This window comes from Chenopodium quinoa, unplaced genomic scaffold (assembly GCF_001683475.1).
Source record: "Chenopodium quinoa cultivar QQ74 unplaced genomic scaffold, ASM168347v1, whole genome shotgun sequence".
NCBI lineage: Eukaryota > Viridiplantae > Streptophyta > Magnoliopsida > Caryophyllales > Amaranthaceae > Chenopodium > Chenopodium quinoa.
The window spans coordinates 8,341,329-8,359,852 of record NW_018743252.1 but is presented as its reverse complement, the minus strand read 5'-3'; the positions used below and the strand labels follow the sequence as shown (position 1 = coordinate 8,359,852).

The following is an 18,524-nucleotide window of genomic DNA, read 5'->3' as shown; positions in this document are numbered from 1 at the left end:
TGATTATCTTCTCTTTCTGTTAGAAAGTGGGATAAATACATTTTGTAATTTAAACCCAAATGACTAGTTTTTTTCGAAAAAAACAAATTTCATAAATAATTCCAAACTTATTTATGACAGGTGATTATGTTTTTTGGGAGGTGATTAAGTTTTGGTGTGGTTAAAGGTGAGTTAAATATAATTCAGGTGATTTAATTTGCCGGAAAGTTGACCTCCATCACCAAAATACAATACAAAAAAAATTTGATCACTAAAAAGTGAAAACGGTGAAAACTTGATCACCAAATGTTATCCTAAGTCCAATAATATCGAATGGGGGCAATTTTGTTTAGAATATTGTTTTTAGCTTATTAAAAGAGAAATAACGGGGGAAGACGCAAGAGACAGCGCATATTATTATTGTGGGTTACTTGCAGTTAGAGGATCGAATAGCGCGAAACCCTCCATCCATATCTCCCACAAAGGCGGCAGCAGCGGCAGCAACTCACTCACATTTCAGCAGGCAGCAGCAATGGAGAATAAGCCCAGAATGTTCGACAACTTTATGACGCTTTTTCAGCGCCGGATTTCCAGTCCTCGTTCTCCTTCCTCCTCCGATGCTCCCAATCCTATTCCCTTTCTCTCTCCTATTGCTAATTCTGTTGTCGCTCGATGTTCCAAGTAAATTATCTTACCCCTCCTTTTTTTTATTTTTATTATTATTGATTTTGATTTCTTATTATCAATGTAAACTCAAATTGCTCTCGATTTTTGCTTATATTAATTTTGATTTTGTTGATTGCTATTTATGTTCAAACTAACAACTAATAACTGTATTTTATTTTTTTTAAAAAAAATAAAAATTGTAGAGTAATTTAATTACTATTGATTAGACCTGCATTTAGTGGACTTTAGGTTGTTAAGTGCCATTTTATGATACTACTAGCTATTTTCCCCAATTATGGAGGATTCGCCTTGTTGGATTGGTCCTGATCAGATAAATTGCTACTACGCCGTATTTGTGTACAGGATTTTGAATATGTCTACGGAAGATTTGTGCAGTTGTTTCGACGTAGAGACCGGTGAAAGTGGCAACAAACCAATCACGTATGCTAGACATTTGTTAGAATTTTGCTGCTACAGGGCATTTAATGTTTTGACCGCTCGTGCTGATTATTTGAGCGATAAGGAATTCCGTCGTTTGACATATGACATGATGCTTGCGTGGGAGGCTCCCGGTGTTGATGGTGAAACTTTATACAAAGTGAGACAGCAAATTGCTTGTTGATCTTTGTAAGATACCTTGGTATTATAAGTAGCATTTGTCAAGGAATTTGCATGATGGTTAATATTTTTGATGCACAAAAACTTAGTGTTTGCCTTCACCATCTGGACTTACCAACCTTGTTATGTGGTAACCTTGCAGGAAAGCGCTTCTCCCAGTAGGATGCAGAGCGAAGATGATGATGGATGGTCTTTATTTTATTCAAGCTCTACTGCGACGGCTGTTCAGGTCATTCACATGGTTTCATGCCCTAAGGAGTTTGTCAATTATTGTCTATTTAATTGCTTTATGCTCGAATGGTATTTGATACTTTTTTGGCAGTTCTTTTGGTTTTTGTATTCATTTTTGTTGTCTTGTTAATCGATAGGTTGATAATGAGAACACTGTTGGCCCTGAAGCCTTCGCACGAATAGCTCCTGCTTGTGCAGTTATCGCTGATGTAGCAACTGTACAAAATCTTTTTGATGCACTGACAATCACTTCTGGAAATAGACTTCATTTTCTCATTTATGATAAGTACCTTCAGAGCCTTGATAGGTGTGTTTCCGGATCTTAAACTGGTTGACATCTGCAAGTCATCAATAGTTTTTATGTTTTCTACAAAGTATTATTTGTAAATAAGTAAAGTGATTCCTTTTTTTTTTTGGTATTTTTTGAGCTCAATATAACATGCTAATTATTATTTACAATAACTACTTATTCATAACTATATGGTGTTGTCACTTATTTACATGTAACTATAATTATTAGGTTACCTTTGTTAAAGCTAACTTGTTTTTACCTTGTTTATACCCTCTTTGTTAAGTTATAATAGTATACAAAGTGTTTTTTGTTACCACATATGTGCATGCACGCTCCTATTTTGGTTTGAGAGGTTGAGTCTGAGAAAATATGTTGTTTTTGGGTCATATTTTGCTTATGAAAAGCTTAGGTGCCATCCTAGATATTCTGTTTGTGTTGTTGAGTTGAAGCCTGAAGGAGTTCCAAAAGGAAAAATTAAAGCTCTTCTGACTTAGTAGTTGATCTGATTCCCTAAGGTGAGTTCTATGATTTAAACTTTGGATCGCATCTCCTATAGGTGCTTGGAAGATGGCTTCTCCGCCTAAACCATCTATCATAACCAATTATTATATTGGTCTAAGCCCTGGGTGCTATATACTATATCTCATTTTTGTTCAGTTATGCCGCTACTTTTAGTGGCTCCCCCTCCTGTCATATCAAAGATGGCACTTTTTCATCCCACAGTGGTTGCCTCTTGTTCACAGATCCAACTTTCTCTACAGGGACATGTTGTGCTTGTTAGTGATTGTAGAATTTTTTTTGTATCTGGTAAACTGATAAATCTTTCAGAATAGTTTAAGATTTCAAAGATAAAATGAATGGATATGTCCAGTGGATAATCTGTGAGATGCTAGAAAGAGACTAGTTATTTGGTAAGGAGTGTTTTTAATATGTTTTGTTTTACTCTTAATGTTGACCATCTTGCGTGAGGCACCATTTGATCCTCTAAATTGTGATACCTTTTAATATTCTAAATATTCGTACTTAAACAAGCTTTGGGGTCCTATCCATCTCTCGATTTTATTCAACATGAGGAAACTTTGATGAATTTCTTGTTTGTTAGATTTGTGATCTAGTGTAGTTCATTGCTGCTTATGCATGATGTACTGTAGAATTTTTTGTCAGGGTTGATGGTTTGTATTTCTTTTATCCTTGCTGGTGCAGGAAAACGAATGGAACTTCTCTTGATAAGGAACTTTGTTGGTGATCTATCTTTTGCAGGGTGATCAGGAGCGCAAAAAATGTGTCATCGGTTTCATCAAATCTTGAAATTGTTGATGGGGAGATCATTGTAGATGTTGACGGTACTGTCCCTACCCAGCCAATTCTCCAGCATATTGGAATCTCCGCATGGCCTGGTAAGTCATTTCCTTCCTGGGAAACATACTGTATTATTTGAGTTAGATGATCTTTACATGATTAATTTAAGACTTGTTTATTTAGAATTAGGGTTGAGAATTTTATTTAGTTAACAGAATGTCAAGTTTATAGATTAACCATCAGTGGTCATTAGTCTTCTTTTTCAAAGGAGGATATCTATATGAGATTGACTACTCCCTCTGTGTTTTTTTAAGTGTTGCACTTACCAAATGTGATCATGTTTTTGTAAGTGTTACACCTCCTTTTTTGTTGGCAAAAAGCAAGTACATTTTAAATTATATCTCTCTCTTCTCTCATGTTCCCCACCCAAACTCACAACTACTTTTTTATTTCATTTTATTTATTTTTATTATTTCTTTCCTCTCACATTGATTATTTTAACTATTAACCTCACTATCTTTCTCTTACAATTTTGTAAAACTCCTACTACCTCACTATCCTCTTATTTTATTTAAGTCACTTAAATTGCCTAAAACTATGTGCCATTAGAGTGTAACACTTAAAAAAACACGGAGGGAGTATCTTGTATTAGTGGAAATTGGGATAGTTGGAATTAGTGGAAGATCTCATGGGTGTTGGGTAACCCGCAAAGCATTATAAATAATAAATTCTACAACAAAAACAAACACAACATATATATATATATATATATATATAGGGATCCGGTGAGAATAGGTACATATGTGAGATTTCATACTTATATGAGAACTGTTCTAAAATTTAGAACATGTGAGTAATAATTTAGAACATCTAATTTACGAATTAGAACATGTGAGTAAAAATTTAGAAAATCTGCTTTATGAAATTTAGAACATATAAGTAAAATTTAGAACATCTAATTTAAAATTTAGAACACGTGGTATAAAATATAGAAAATGTGAGTAAAAATTAAGAACATACGAGTATAAATTGGAATATATGCTTTCAAATCTAGAACATATAGCTAAAAATCTTAGAACATACGTTTTAAAATTTAGAACATATAAGTTAACTAATTTATGGTTTAGAACATGTGAGTACTAATTTAGAGCATCAGATTTAAAATTTAGAATATATGAGTAAAAATTTAGAACGTAAAAAGTATTCTCACATAAGATGAGTTCTCATATAAGAAGAGTTCTCACATAAAGAAGGGGGTTCTCTTGAGAGCCATATATATATATATATATGACACGTCCACAATGTGAATTTTCTCCCTCCACTTTGCTCTATTGAACACCTTATTTTCAACAATCCTCAAAGTACACGATAAAAATTTAAATTCTATTGCAAATAAAACCTTTTATATACATGACTTTATGAGTTACAAATTTTCTAATCAATTAATTAACATCCATAGTAATTTTGTAAATTGATTGGAATTTTGTATTTTACCTTCCCAAAAAGCACACCTTTTGATTTAACCACCTTTTTTCGTTTATTTTAAAATATACTACCTACAAAAACGTAAAAGAATATATATATATATATATATATACATATATATATATATATATGTATATATATATATATGTATATATATATATATGTATATATATATATATATATATATATATATATATATATATATATATATATATATATATATTTCACCACTGCTTAACGGTTTATGTAACCATTAAGTTTCATTTTATTTAAAAAAAAAAATCATCAATCTTTGAGCCGAAACTTGCTTTGTTAAGGTTTTGGGGTCATTTTGGTTTTTTAGGGTTCGATTTGAGGTCAAAATTGACAAAAAATATTGGAAATGTCTCGTTTTATGTGCTAAAATTACTTAGGTTTGCGTGATACACAAAAGAGATATTTTCGATAATTTTTTGTTAGTATTGACCTTAAATCGGATCCTAAAGGGCCAAAATGACCCTAGAACATGATAATAGGTGATTTTTTTCATTAATTAAAATATAAAAATGGAACTTTGATACCTTTTGACAATTTTTGGTGTTTATTGATAAATTTTGTTATATTTGGTGATTTTTATGTTTCACTTATTGAAACGGATTTTAGTGACGGTATTTATTGAAACCAAGCACTGTAAAATGCTAAGTAGAGGAAGTGTGGAAACAAAGTGAAAGAAGATACTTTTAGGAATAACAAAATTAAAGATACCTTTGGGGTAATAATGGCAAACAGTTAGTTTATATGGTTAATGGTTAATTGTGCAGGAAACGTGTTCAAAAGTCTCATCGACTGACCTCTTCTTTCTTAGCTTTTGAGTCTCCAACTCCTAGAAGGTTTTAAAGTGAATTTTTTGTAAAGGTCAATTACACTGTTAATTGAAAAGGCTGTAATTGTTAAATTCACCTACATAAAAGGTTGTAACCGACAATTTTTACTTTATAATAAGGTGGATTTTGATTAGATTATAAACATCTTTTAACCATACTTTACTAATTAGTAAATAACCAGTAAGATGTTTCAAAAGGATTTCTTTAATTTTTTTTTTATATATAATTTTTTTTTTATGACGGATTATATAAATATAAAAGTATTACAAACTACGAGCCTAACTAGCTCCTTTTTTACAAAGAGAACATAATAAATTAAAATACATCTTTCGTGTTTGATCTTGCTGGTTTGAATAATCAGCCATTTGCCTTCAAGCATGTGACGAGGTATACAACATTCTATTTCTGTATCCTACTGTCCTTTGAACTTGAAGAATGCATAGGAGGATGACGAACAAACAAATTCTGGCATACATTTTAACGAGCTGGAAAGGACATCAAGTGCTTATTCCCTTAGTCCCCCAAAATTGACATTGACACGGTCACTTTGCACACATGCTGATGCACTAGTTTGACTTTCTTTTTATATAATTTAATATTAATGAAAATTATTTTAAAAATTATGTAATGAAACTTCATATATATACGTATCTAACAACATATTTAATGATAAAATATGTTTTTATTATGTTAGTAAAAAATTATGGTCAAAACCAATATTTGAATAGTGAAAAAGTCCAACGTCCCATTCAAGTGAACCAAGTAAATGAGGCGGGAAAACAAAGTGGTCGGCGCTTAACATCACAAATTGAATCACCCATTCAAGTGATTCGATACCCTTTACTGCGGGTACTATTGATCCCTTCTCTAAAGAAGAGACCATTGACATACTATAAACCCCCAAAGTTGTCTTTCGAAGGCCCCCAAACATCTCATTTTGGGAAGCAGTGTTAAAATTGGTATTTTCAAAGCAATAGAGAAAATCCATAACTAAGCTAAAACAAAGGACTTTTAGGGATAACCTTGCATGTATGCTACCTAACGTTTTTTATTTATTTAAATATATTAGGTATCTTATCCCATTAGTGGAATTTGTTAAATGTTAATGGAGATTTGAAGTGTGAAAAGAGTATATTCCGCAATGAATTATGTGAAGAAAAAGCTGTATAATATGGGTGATTGAAGGAATATTTGTCACTTGTAGCCTTTTGTATAGGCCATTTTAGCAATTACTACCTTTTTAGATAATAAATAAAATCAAATTGGATTTTACAACTCTGCATTCACGTTTTCATCAAATTTGATACCTTTTGCACCTTTTGATGTCTTGAAAAGTCGTCATAAATGTTAATCCTACATTTTTACCACATTATTCCATTTGATTGAATTATTGGTTAAATTAAAACTTAAGTCAAAATTTAAAAAGTCATGATGAATTTCGTAAACGTATCAAATAATCAAATTTAAATGAAAGTTGCTATTTAGGCTGTACATACATATTTATTTATTTTTAATATAGAAAAGGCTGTAATTTCATGGTAGTCTATACAGAAGGTTGTAAGTGACAATTCAGATTTTAATGAATTATATATTAGTAACATTCATATAGAGAGACCTTTTTATTTTTCTCAACTTTCAAGTGTGTTATTAATTATTAACACTTGCTGGGTACTTTCCTTGAATAATGTAATCCCGTCCCCTTATAATCGTCGTAATTAATTGTTGATTGAGTTTTGACAATGGGCTTTGTGGTATTTAATAAGTTGATTTATCTTATCTGTGTTCATTTTTAAAATCTGATCCTCTGCTTGATATTTTTGCAGAACACCTTCACTTTGTCCTTTTTTTGTGTGCATTGGAGGTGTATGCATGGTTAGGGAATGTGTTTTGTGTATGTGTTTAGTGCATGTGAGTGCGTTGTGTCAGGTGTATCTGGTCCTGTGCTTGGCCTGTTTGCTATGATATGTATGGTTTCATTTCAGCCTAAAGTACCCATGTTGGGTATTGACTAATAGCTTTTATGATAATTCATATTGGTCTGCAAAAAAAATTGTCTTGAAAAGTGGAGTATTATTTTGGACTTGTATTTGTGTTTGATATGTGTTGCTAGCTTGCCACTAGCCAAGTCCATGTAAACATTGTGTGTTTCCGTGAACAAGAAGGGTTGTGGGAGGAATAGCAAAGACATCAATATTATTTACATTCATTTATGCTTATTTGCTCTGGTAATGGCGCCATGGGATTGCTGTGGAAGTTAATATAATAACAAAACACCCTGGCTCACTCCACCTGTGCGTCAGGGCAACATGACAGTCCTATCTGTGTCACTGTAGATTCTCTCCTAGCTTATTCTCATGATATTTTTTATCGTCAATTTTTTTCTACACATTTTTTTGGGCTTCAATTTTTTTTGTTCTTTCTTACAGGTAGGTTGACCCTAAGCAGTAAAGCTTTGTATTTTGAGTCATTGGGAGTGGGGCAGTATGATAAAGCTGCACGATATGATCTTTCTACGGATTTGAAGCAGGTCATTAAGCCTGAATTGACTGGGCCACTTGGTGCTCGGCTGTTTGACAAAGCTGTGATGTATCGATCAGTAACACTGTATGTATTTTTAGGTGTTAATATTTGAATTAGACCTCCATAGTGTTATACACTTTTACAATTTACATAGCCAAGTCTGTGTTTTTATGTAGTAATGTAAAGTTATACGAAATATAATGTTATAGAGTATATCCTACATTCAGCTGCTAACTTTTTTCATTTACAGAGCAGAGCCCATATTCCTGGAGTTCCCTGAATTCAAAGGAAGTTCACGGCGGGACTACTGGTTGGATGTCACTCTGGAGATATTGCTTGCTCACAGATTTGTCAGGAAATATCATCTAAAGGGAATCCAGGAATCCGAAGCAGTTTCTAGGGCTATTCTCGGCATATTTCGGTGTCGTGCAGTAAGAGAGGGTTTCTATTTTTTCTCATCACAATATAAAACATTGCTTCTATTTAACCTTGCCGAGAATCTTCCTGGTGGAGATACAATTTTAGAAACTCTATCAAGTTGTTTAGCGCTTTTGAGAACGAGTAGTAATCAAGCAGATTCATATTCATCTGGGAGTGTTAGTACAGAGAAACAGCATATGGTATACCCAGTTTCGCTTCTAGCACTAAGAAGATTTGGATTAATTCTTCAGGAAGATGTAGAATTTGATGAGGAAGCCACATATGGTAGCGGATATATACATGTGGGTGAAGTAGATCTTTTGGAAGCAGCAGTAAAACAATCAAAAGTGGATACAGGGAAGGCTGTAGCAGCACAGGAGACTGTCAACCAAGTTAAAGTAGACGGGATTGATGCAAATATAGCAATCATGAAGGTAATTGAATGTTTGAATATTTTGTATCTTTTGGTTCTTCTTTAACTATCTCTCTGCAGGATCGAAGAGCTGAAGAAGTTTTTTGTTGTTGAGATTTGAGTGACATTATAGTTTCTAAATCCTATCTTTATGCCTAAGAAATACTTGAAATTATGACATTGTGACCAAGTGAAATTTACATGCTTTTAACTCCTATTATACTACTGGTGCAGTTTTAGTTAGTCTGTTGATGTATAGGATATAAACGTGTTTTTAAAATTACTTATCTCCTTAACTTTGGAAGTAGTTTCTCTGTTGCTCTTGATTGGTCAGAGGTAAGGGGTTCTTGAGTTTGTTACCACCGAAAATCACTAACTTGAATTTCATTTTTCACACTATCTTTACAGTTGAACCACCAGCATCCTCTTAGTAAAAAAACTTCCAAAATTGTCAAGAGAAATGTGTGGACTAAGCTGATGAACCTGCCAAAGGCCCCAATTAATCAAGTATATGTGAGTTGCAACTTGCAACAAGGGTGCTTTGGACAAACCATCTTGAGTTGTTTACAAGAACAGAGTGACGTGGGAAAAAGTTGGTTACAAGAGAGAAATTTATTAGGATATATGTAAAATTGATTAGGGAAGTGAGCGTATTCATTTTACAGTAGCCTTTTATTAAAGTGTGTTGATATATTTCCTAGTATACATGATAAGTCACCCAATTCTATATTTTTTTTTCCTTTTGCTTTTGATTATACGTCATAAACTTTGACATTACCCTTATGTCTGTAAAGACTAAAGAGGAGTGGACATAAGCTTTTTTTTTTTTTTTTTTTTTTTTTTTTAATTTACCTAAATTGGCTTTTCATTTAAAATCTAATGGAGGTATGCTTCTTTAGTATACAATAGCACTCATGTAAGCCAAAACATTAAGAAGCACTAATAGTTTATTCAGACATTTTGATCCAGTCCATCATAATCTAAACTTTAAAAAAAAAAATGAATCACTTGGCTAGTGGGCTGCATTGATAATGATGAATTACTTTATATGACTTGATCTAGAAAGTATGGCTTTTTTTCAGCTTGAAATTTTGTGCATTTATGTATGGGGGACTCATCTCTATATTGCTCTTGATGTATCCTCTATCATGGACTCATGGTTAAATTTGCATAGTAATTTGTTCGTTTGTCTTTTGCATCGATCCTTCTTCCCTAATCAAGCAAGCTAGTGATAGATTTGATCCTTCTGCCAGGAGTTGCTTTTTCCACTGATTGTACTAGCTAGGCGTGTTCAATTTTTGGCTTCGTGGGAGGAACCTTTCAAATCATCAGTATTCCTGGTGCTAATGTGCTACTTGTTTGTGAGGTACTCTTGATCTTACTAGAGCTCTACAAGATTGAAATCATTGAATGCTTTTTTTCGTTCTCGTAATTTTTGGAATGCTTGTTTTTAAATCTCCTTATTTTTTTGATTAGTTGGATAATAAATGTAATATATTTAGCTATATTTCTTTTAAGCAGAAATGGGCTCTAAAAGTGTTTGGAACTTGGTTTTGGTATCCATATGTGAGAGATAAGCAAGCTTCAAGACATGCCAAATAAAGTTAGAGACTTAGAGTCGGGTTTTAAGAGCCTTTTTCAGATTTGAAATCTTGAATTCACACCTTTCATGATGATTGTCATACTCATAATGTGTTAGAACCTAATCATTTTTAATGTCTGTGTGCTTAAGCCTTAAGACATAGTTGAAGGGAATCGTCATCAACCTACTTATGAAACACAGGTTGCCATGTGGGGCCTTAATAGGATATTAGGACCTTTAATATCTCATTATGCTATAGATTCTCTCAGGATCTTGAGAATGTTTAGATTGCAATGAATACTTAATTAGAACACAAACTCGTTTTTTTGTAGACGTAGACTTTAAAATGTTAAAGCTTATTTGTGGGATGCGAGTATAACTCCCATCGTTTTTTGAATGAGATTGCCACGGATGCTTATTAGAATATAAGCCCATTTTATGTGGATGTAGATCACAGAGGCACAAAGTTTTAAAGCTTATCATTGGGATGTGGCCGACTGGTTGTGTTATCTATACCCTTTTATTTTTCTTTTGTCCTCCCAGATGTTTGACTCATCATTTTGTTTTTCAGTGGATGGTTTAAGTTTGTGTTGCCATTCATTCTTGTTTTCCTTGCGGTGCTTATGCTTTGGCACCGTTTGGCCAACAAAGGGAAGCTGGTAGATGCCTTCAGAATCATAGCGCCCCCCAATAAGAATGCTGTGGAGCAGCTGATTACATTGCAGGAAGCAATTTCTCAGGTAGAAACGCTGGTCCAGGCTGTGAATATTGTTCTCCTGAAGATGAGAGCCCTTCTATTGGCTGTACTTCCAGAGGTATCTCTCCCATCCGAATAACTGAACTTAACTTCTGTTTTTTGCTTTTTTGTCCAGCTCTATGAACTTTTTGTTCTGTATTTTCTGCTAATTACAACTTACTATATATAGATATCTGAATGTGTATTTTTCAATAATATTTAATTGCTAGACATGAGAAAGATTAATATCACAAATGTATATTGAAATTTAAGAAATCTCTTAAACGAAAGAAAGCTTATACTTTTTGGAATGAGACTCCTATGTGAAGTAGGAAACAACTCTTTTTGTGTGTGTGTGTGTGTGTGTTGGTGGGGGTGGGGGGGGGGGGGGAGGGGTAAGTTCTGCAATGAAAACTGGAATTTCATACTACGCACTATATCCATCAAGGAGTTTAGTCTGATTTGACATTTGTCTTCATCTACTCTTCTGGATTATGAGTTTATGTATTAATACTTATGCCCATCATTTAGTTTCTTTGTGCATGTGAGAAGAGTATTTCCTTTGTTGATGGGATGCTCAGAAACAAGATTTGTCATGCCTGATGATTTGATAGAGATAGCTTTTGAAGTTTATTAGCAATGCTTAAAAGACATACAAATGGATGCATAAACTTCTGTACTTTGTGCCTGAAATGTTTTGAGAAAGACACCTTTTTACCTTAATAGCTGTCTTCTAGAAACTTGAGTATCCTTGCTTCTTAAATATTTATTTGTGAGATTTACTATAACACCCCATATTTTCCCACAAGCCTAATGAGAACAAGGCATAACGGAAAGAATAGAATCCAACCTTCCTTTTCTCACTTTATACTTTCTAGGACTTTTTGTTATCAGTTTCCAAGGCTTTGGATTGTTTCGTCACCCACTTTAAAGCACCCCAAAACCACTACAGTCCTGTAGCAACTCAATTTTCTCATTGTCGGTCCTTTATAATCTTATATGTGTGCTACTCACTTAAAAGGGCCCAAAAGGGCCCAAATCAACCCTCGTCTTTGCTCTTAGGCAAGTGTCCCTTTCAAAATCAGATGCCTGCTTGTATCTCTCTGCAATATCGCCTATCTGCACAATCCCCTCCCCCCCCCCCCCTCTTTCCCCACGAGGCTTGAACCCTTGCCAACAAATAGCAAGAGTGCACCATTATGGTGCCAAAACACCCAGATCATGACGCCTTGGCAAGGGTTTTATGTCTGATCCCCCTTCAATTGCATGGTATATGACTCACCTTGGCAGTGGCTGCCCTTGCTCACTCTCCCCTATAAAATTAAGCATAAATCAAGGCATAGCTATGTTTGTACTAGCTCCATTTAAAGCTTTCCATGATCCTCAGTTCTGAAGTTTGAATCCTCCTACTACCTTTTTCATTTTGATTTCCTTATTTTTGTGTCTTAACCTTTTTTTTCTTCTGCTCTTCAGGCCACATACAGGGTTTCCATCTTTTTACTTCTTACAGCGGCATTGTTCATACTAGTGCCTTTCAGAATTATAATCCTGTTTGTTCTAATGGAGCCCTACACTAGGGAAATGCCTTTGAGAAGGGAAAGCAGCTACAGGTGGTTGAGGAGACTAAGAGAGTGGTGGTTTGGGATACCTGCTGCTCCAGTTCAGCTCATCAAGCATGAGGACAGTAAAAAAAATAAATAACCCCTCGGTTGTGACACGAATTTGCAAAAGTGGATGGCAAGACTGTTTTCGCTGCTGTAAGAAGCCTGTCTATTTAACTTATATGACAGCAAAAGCACCTGCTGCATCACTTTTTTAAGCTATGTTAGGAGGATGAATTTTTTTTTTTTTCTTTTTTTTTTTTTTTTAATTTAAGCTGTTTGTTGTACACTTTGTACCTAATACATCAATATAAAGTTATAAACTGTGAACTAGTGTGTGCTTCAGGTTTGGCTACATTGAATATCATACTGTATTATTTGAGTTCCTAAAAATGAACTGCTTTATAAATTTTGTAAAGCATGCATTTTTAATTTTAGGCTTTTGCTGGAAAAATTGGGTATGTTATCTTTGCTGGGTTTCTTTTCTATTGTTTCTTTTTAGGGAAATTTTCTTTGGTAATATCATGTTTTTTAATTTTCTCAGTGGTAAACACTAAACAATGAAAATTTTGATTATCATTGGTAACACTATATTATTGTATTAAGTTAATTATAACATTAATGATTAATTTTTATTAAAATTTTAACTTTAGTTAGAGGTTTTTGGTTAATTATTTAATTGTTTATTAAGTTATTTATCACAAAGATTATTTTTTTTTTAAATAAAAACCCAACCCCTTCCAGTTCCCACCCACCCAGCCACCAGCCCAACCCCTCCCCTTGGCAGTGCCTAGCCTCCACCACTCTGCCGGCGACGCCAGGTTCCCCCATATCCGCCGGCAATCCTTGTACTAACACCGACGCCCCATCCAACGCCCCAAATCGAAAAACACCCAAATCCGCCAGCAACCCCTGTCCTCACCCCGACGCCCCACCCAACGCCATACCCATTTCTCTCCTCAAATCTGCCGCCAGAAAAACACCCAAATCCGATGCAACTCGCCCGTAAGTCAGCCCCGCGAAGTTTCTGGATTTAATCGTCCGCCATTGTTACAGAAATTCGAGGTCGCCATAACCTGTTTGTTAAGCTTCAATCGACGATATTCGACACTTCAAGCAGAAATTAGGGTTTTTCGGCATGAAAGACTTTGGATCAATTCAACTCCTTAACAAGATTTCTACATGAATTGCTATACCTTATCAATTTCTTCGCGTTCAACTTCCGGCCGATTCAATTACTTCAGAGAGGTTTCACGAGCTTGATATGAATCGGGGTGAGGAAGGTGTTTGATTCTTATTCCATCGATTGTGAATAAGCATGGGAGGGGTTGAGACTTGAGAGTCGAGGTGGGGGAAGGAGGGAGTGAGGTCGCCTCTGGGCTGCCGGCGCACGGTTTGGAGGATGGTCAGCCGGTACGGGGCTGGCACCGGTAGGGGAGTGGGAGGGGGCTGCCGCCGGCAGGATTTGGGCTGGTTGGTGTGATTTTTTTTTTTTAAAAAAAATTATTTTTAAAATAATTTAATTATTAAAAAAATAAAAAACTACTCATGGTTAAAGAATTTAACTAGAGTTAAACTCATAATTACGTATAATCATCATTAATGTCACCATTGGATTAGTAATAACAAATTTCCCTTCTTTTTAATTTTACTATTTTTCCAGATCTATATGAAGTATATGTATATCATTGTATTATTGTTGACTTTTACAAATTATCAACTAATTGTAGTCAGAAGTTCAAATACTGTGTATCCAATAGATTCATGTATTAGTGAAATCAGAAATCCCCTGTAACTTAAATATCACTGGCAATTGCAGGAATTTTTCGTTCGTCCATCAACATGTATGTAGGAAACCAACAATGAACTGCATTCTGCGGAATTTAGGAAACCAACAAAAAAAAAATTAAAAAAAAAAAAAAACTGCATTCACAGAATTTACCACTTTCAGAAAAATGGAGATATTGTGTATTAAGAATTGATGGAATACCTACCAAGAATGCGTATTTGAAGTCGAAGCTAAAGCAATACTGTCCTTTCAGTAATTGGTAACAATTGTTCGATTGTTAGCAGAAATCAGTTATTCCTCACAATCACTGAAAATCATGCGTAGGAAAAAAGAAGAAATTTTAAAAATACAAAAAACTGCAATGACCAAGAAAAGTGTATCACAGTACGCTTTCTGAGCATTATAATAACGTTTTCCTAAAGAAAAGCATAAACCCCTGTGGAAATATATGGATAGAACTATAGTAAGTTCTAGCATTATTGTATCTATTTTCACAAGTGAAGATTTCAAAATTACAGCTAGGGTAGAGGCTCAAACAAAAATACTGCATATGAACACATATTGATAGAACATGGAAACAAAAACAAAATTCAGTGAAAACACCTGTCACCTAACAGGCTACAACACTTCCTGAAAGATCTATCTTACAAGTCAATTTCCATCATCATACATGTTCTCTCTACGTTTGGGGAAAGCAGAAGAGTCGAGATTAGAACCTCTGAATTTCAGCTCCGAGGTTGCTCTATAATTGGGATCAACAGATAACGGTCTGGAGCTAGTGTCCACAGCACTTGGCCTAAAAGAGCTGCCTCCTCCACCAGGATATCGGGATGGAGAAGTATACCTTCTTGAAGGACCTCGCAAACCATTACTCCTCATATCCATGATGTCAGCATTTCTTGATGACAAATCAGTAAAAGATCTTTCTCCTGGCCCAGACCCTAATGAGGCTCCTCCACTCGTGACCAAGGTGGAATTAAAAGGATCGTCTGGGCCCCATGATGTAAGTGCTTCCTTCTTCTTGGCAAAGAACTGCCACGCTCCAAAGAGGAAGAGTATGAAGAACAATACAGGACTTGTCCAGAGTACTGTGCTGGACTCTCCTCTGGTAATTGGAAGTTTTGAACGGTACATTCCCACATACCCTCCTCCAAGACCAAGAATAACAAGCTTTTCACGTTCACTAGCTATTAGTGGTATCGCTTTTTCCTTCCCGCTCTCATCCACAGCTTGACCAGGTAAAAATGATGATTTGATCTCCTCTATACCAGCAGAAAATGTTAGACGAGGAGCACCAGACCTATAGTGTTGAGTTGAAACATTATACACATAGATCTTTTCTTGGCCTATGATTAATAAGTATCCCTTGATTGCCTGAAATGCAAGAGGATCATCCATGTCAAACTTTTTCCTGCATCTAACCCTGCATTTGAAGTTCGTCACATCACCTAATAATAATAGATGAATCAATTCGCCAGATGATGTAAACCCATATGCCTTTGACCGCTCAGTAGCATCAAACACATAGTTAGACACTGTAGAATCATTCAGACCTTCACATTCAGTCTCCCTAATCTTCATAGTCCTCAAGTCCAAAGATCCGGCACCCTTCTCCATCAAGAACAAAAGCCTTTGTTTCAGGAAAGCCAGGGGGCGGCTCGTTGGCACAGCCAACCCATACAAAGTACCATTCTCTCTAAAAACCTTGATTTTCCCCTTCCCTTCCACTGACAAAATGTATCTAGATCTAGCAACATGATGGACTTCCAAGATTGAGACTGGGGCGCCAATCGACCCAACTTCCCCCGTATCCAATGCCACATGATTCTCCATGTGAAGGGAACTCAAATCCTCAGCAAGCGACGTCTCCCAAAGCCTATGAGCCAAAATAACCCCATTACTATGACCTGTAACCAACACGCTCTCGTTCATATAAGCCGACATATAAGAAAGCATAGCAGTAACAGGTGAATCAGTCAAGGTACTGAACTCAACCAAAACATCCCCATTCCTCAAAAAGACATAAACTCGGCCGCTATCATCGCCAACCGCGATGTACTTACTAGCACCTCGTAATCTCGAAAGGGTAAAACATTAACACTAGTAGCAACTGAATCCAAACTCACAGCCGACATAAACTGAAATTTCTCAGACCAAAAAGGGCTGTACTTTGTGATGGAACCCGCTTTCAATCGATTCCCTGGCGCAGCAGCAGCAGCCTCACCTTTAGAGCCTTCATCATGAATTCCAACATCTCTGCCCACAATATGAGCTGATCTATCACCCTTCTCTTTGTTATTAACATAGTTTTTTGAATCATCAAATTTGGACTCTAATCTTGTAACTAGCTCACTCAAATTCTTCACTAGTTGTTCAAGCTTATCAATTTGAGATTGGTGTTGATTGTGCAGAAAAGGGTCACCATTATTATCGTCATTGTTAGTGGTATCTTTATCAATATTATTATCATTGCAATTAGGAAGGAGCTGATTATTAGGTAAAAGGGACATAAAACCCATCAAAATTTTCAAAGATTATGAAAAAAGAAATGCAAAAAACAAGAAAAGGGACATAAAACTTGCCTTCCATAGAAGTATTATTGAACATAGGATTTTTCTGAGAAGAAATAAAAAAGCTTCTCCTTGAATTTTGTAGCTGCTAGCTGATCATCCGAATCAAAGATAGAAAACAAAATCTGGAATTTGCAGATTGATGAATAAAATTGATGGGGATTTGAGAGAAAGAGTGAGTAAGAGAGAGAGAGAGATTGCGGGTGTTTTCCAAAGTTACGGGCAGAAAGGAGTGAGTTGCCGGTTGACTGAAGTGAAGGCGGTTTCAAAGGAGGTCTTTAATCTTTTTACTCTCCCTATAGGCCTAGATTGGGTTTTGTTGTCCCAACAATTTCATGCCCACTCATTTTTACTTTTTTTTTTTTTTTTTTTTTTTTAATTCACTCTATTGTTTTAAGACATACTAATTCTACCCTTTTTTTTAATTTTCGGGTGCAATGATATACTTTTCATACGAGGTACTCCGTATTCTTTATGCCCCGTTATTTTTTCAAATTTTTCTACTTGGATAATCCAAAATGATTGTTCCATTTTGTTTTTTTTAAGCATTTATGCTTGTTGTTCATGAAACAATCACAACCAACTACCCAAATATTAAAAAGACCCAACTATTCTTCTCATTTTAATAATAACCACCAACAAATTTTATTTTTTTTAAAAATTTTTTTTACCACTTACTATTTCTTAAACCCTTAAATTTTTCCACCAAAAATTCCCCAATCCTTCATGTATGACGTCATTGTGGTGTTCATCTCCCTCGAGGCCTTGATTCTCATGTTCGATTGCAACTTTTTGGTTTTTTTTTTTCAGACATTAAAATTGGGTTAAAGCATTTAGCAATCGATTCAACATAATTAAGGTCGCATGAAGATAATCAACTTACTAAACATATATCAAGTATATCAATTTTTCAAATTTCTTGGGTCAAAACAACTCTCAAATCTTGAAAAACAAGCCGAACGGGTCATTTGGGATCCACCAAAGTGTCAAAAACCCATCTCTCTATCTTTCCCAACCTTTTCCCGCCTTTTGGAACTGTTCCCCCAAATTTTTTTGTTGTTGCCTATTACGGAGTACTGCTTTTTTTTTTTAATAGTATTTTCCCTTTTCTCCACCATGTTGCGTTTGTGAAAAAATAGAGTAATCACTATAACACCGACAAAGTAACCCCTATTATACTTACATATTAACTCCTTATTATACTTATAGAGTTACCCTTAAATAACAAAATAACTCTTGCAACACTAACAGAGTAACCCTTACATTATTAATAAGTAACCCATATAGCACCAACCGACCGTAACTGAATACCCCATGGTGGCGGGTCACACGATGTGATCAGTCACCTAAAAATTAGGGTAAGTAACAGTGTTATTTCTGCACTTTCACAAGTCTTGAGCCACTACTTGGACAGAAATTTCGACCATTGACCTCAAGATGTAAAGGATAGAAAGAAAAGAC

At 35.1% G+C, this 18,524-nt stretch overlaps 1 protein-coding gene and 1 pseudogene across 5 annotated transcripts; one reads left to right on the top strand and one right to left on the bottom strand.

Moving 5' to 3' along the window:
• Positions 1-354: 354 nt before the first annotated feature.
• Positions 355-14,922, top strand: LOC110735169. 5 transcript variants are annotated; one of them, XM_021915341.1, is made up of 10 exons: positions 355-660; positions 1,009-1,243; positions 1,406-1,492; positions 1,632-1,801; positions 3,047-3,183; positions 7,860-8,037; positions 8,204-8,807; positions 10,039-10,151; positions 10,939-11,182; positions 14,524-14,922. In XM_021915341.1, the coding sequence occupies exons 1-10, from the start codon at positions 512-514 to the stop codon at positions 14,554-14,556; spliced, it is 1,950 nt and encodes a 649-aa protein (XP_021771033.1). In that variant the 5' UTR covers positions 355-511; the 3' UTR covers positions 14,557-14,922. The 5 variants fall into 5 exon arrangements, with proteins under 5 accessions (XP_021771033.1, XP_021771032.1, XP_021771034.1 ...); XM_021915340.1 differs by lacking the exon at positions 14,524-14,922 and adding an exon at positions 12,577-13,170 and having other exon boundaries at positions 356-660; XM_021915342.1 differs by lacking the exons at positions 1,009-1,243; positions 14,524-14,922 and adding an exon at positions 12,577-13,170 and having other exon boundaries at positions 567-660.
• A 16-nt stretch (positions 14,923-14,938) lies between these two features.
• On the bottom strand, positions 14,939-17,603 carry LOC110735171 (annotated as a pseudogene).
• Positions 17,604-18,524: the final 921 nt, after the last annotated feature.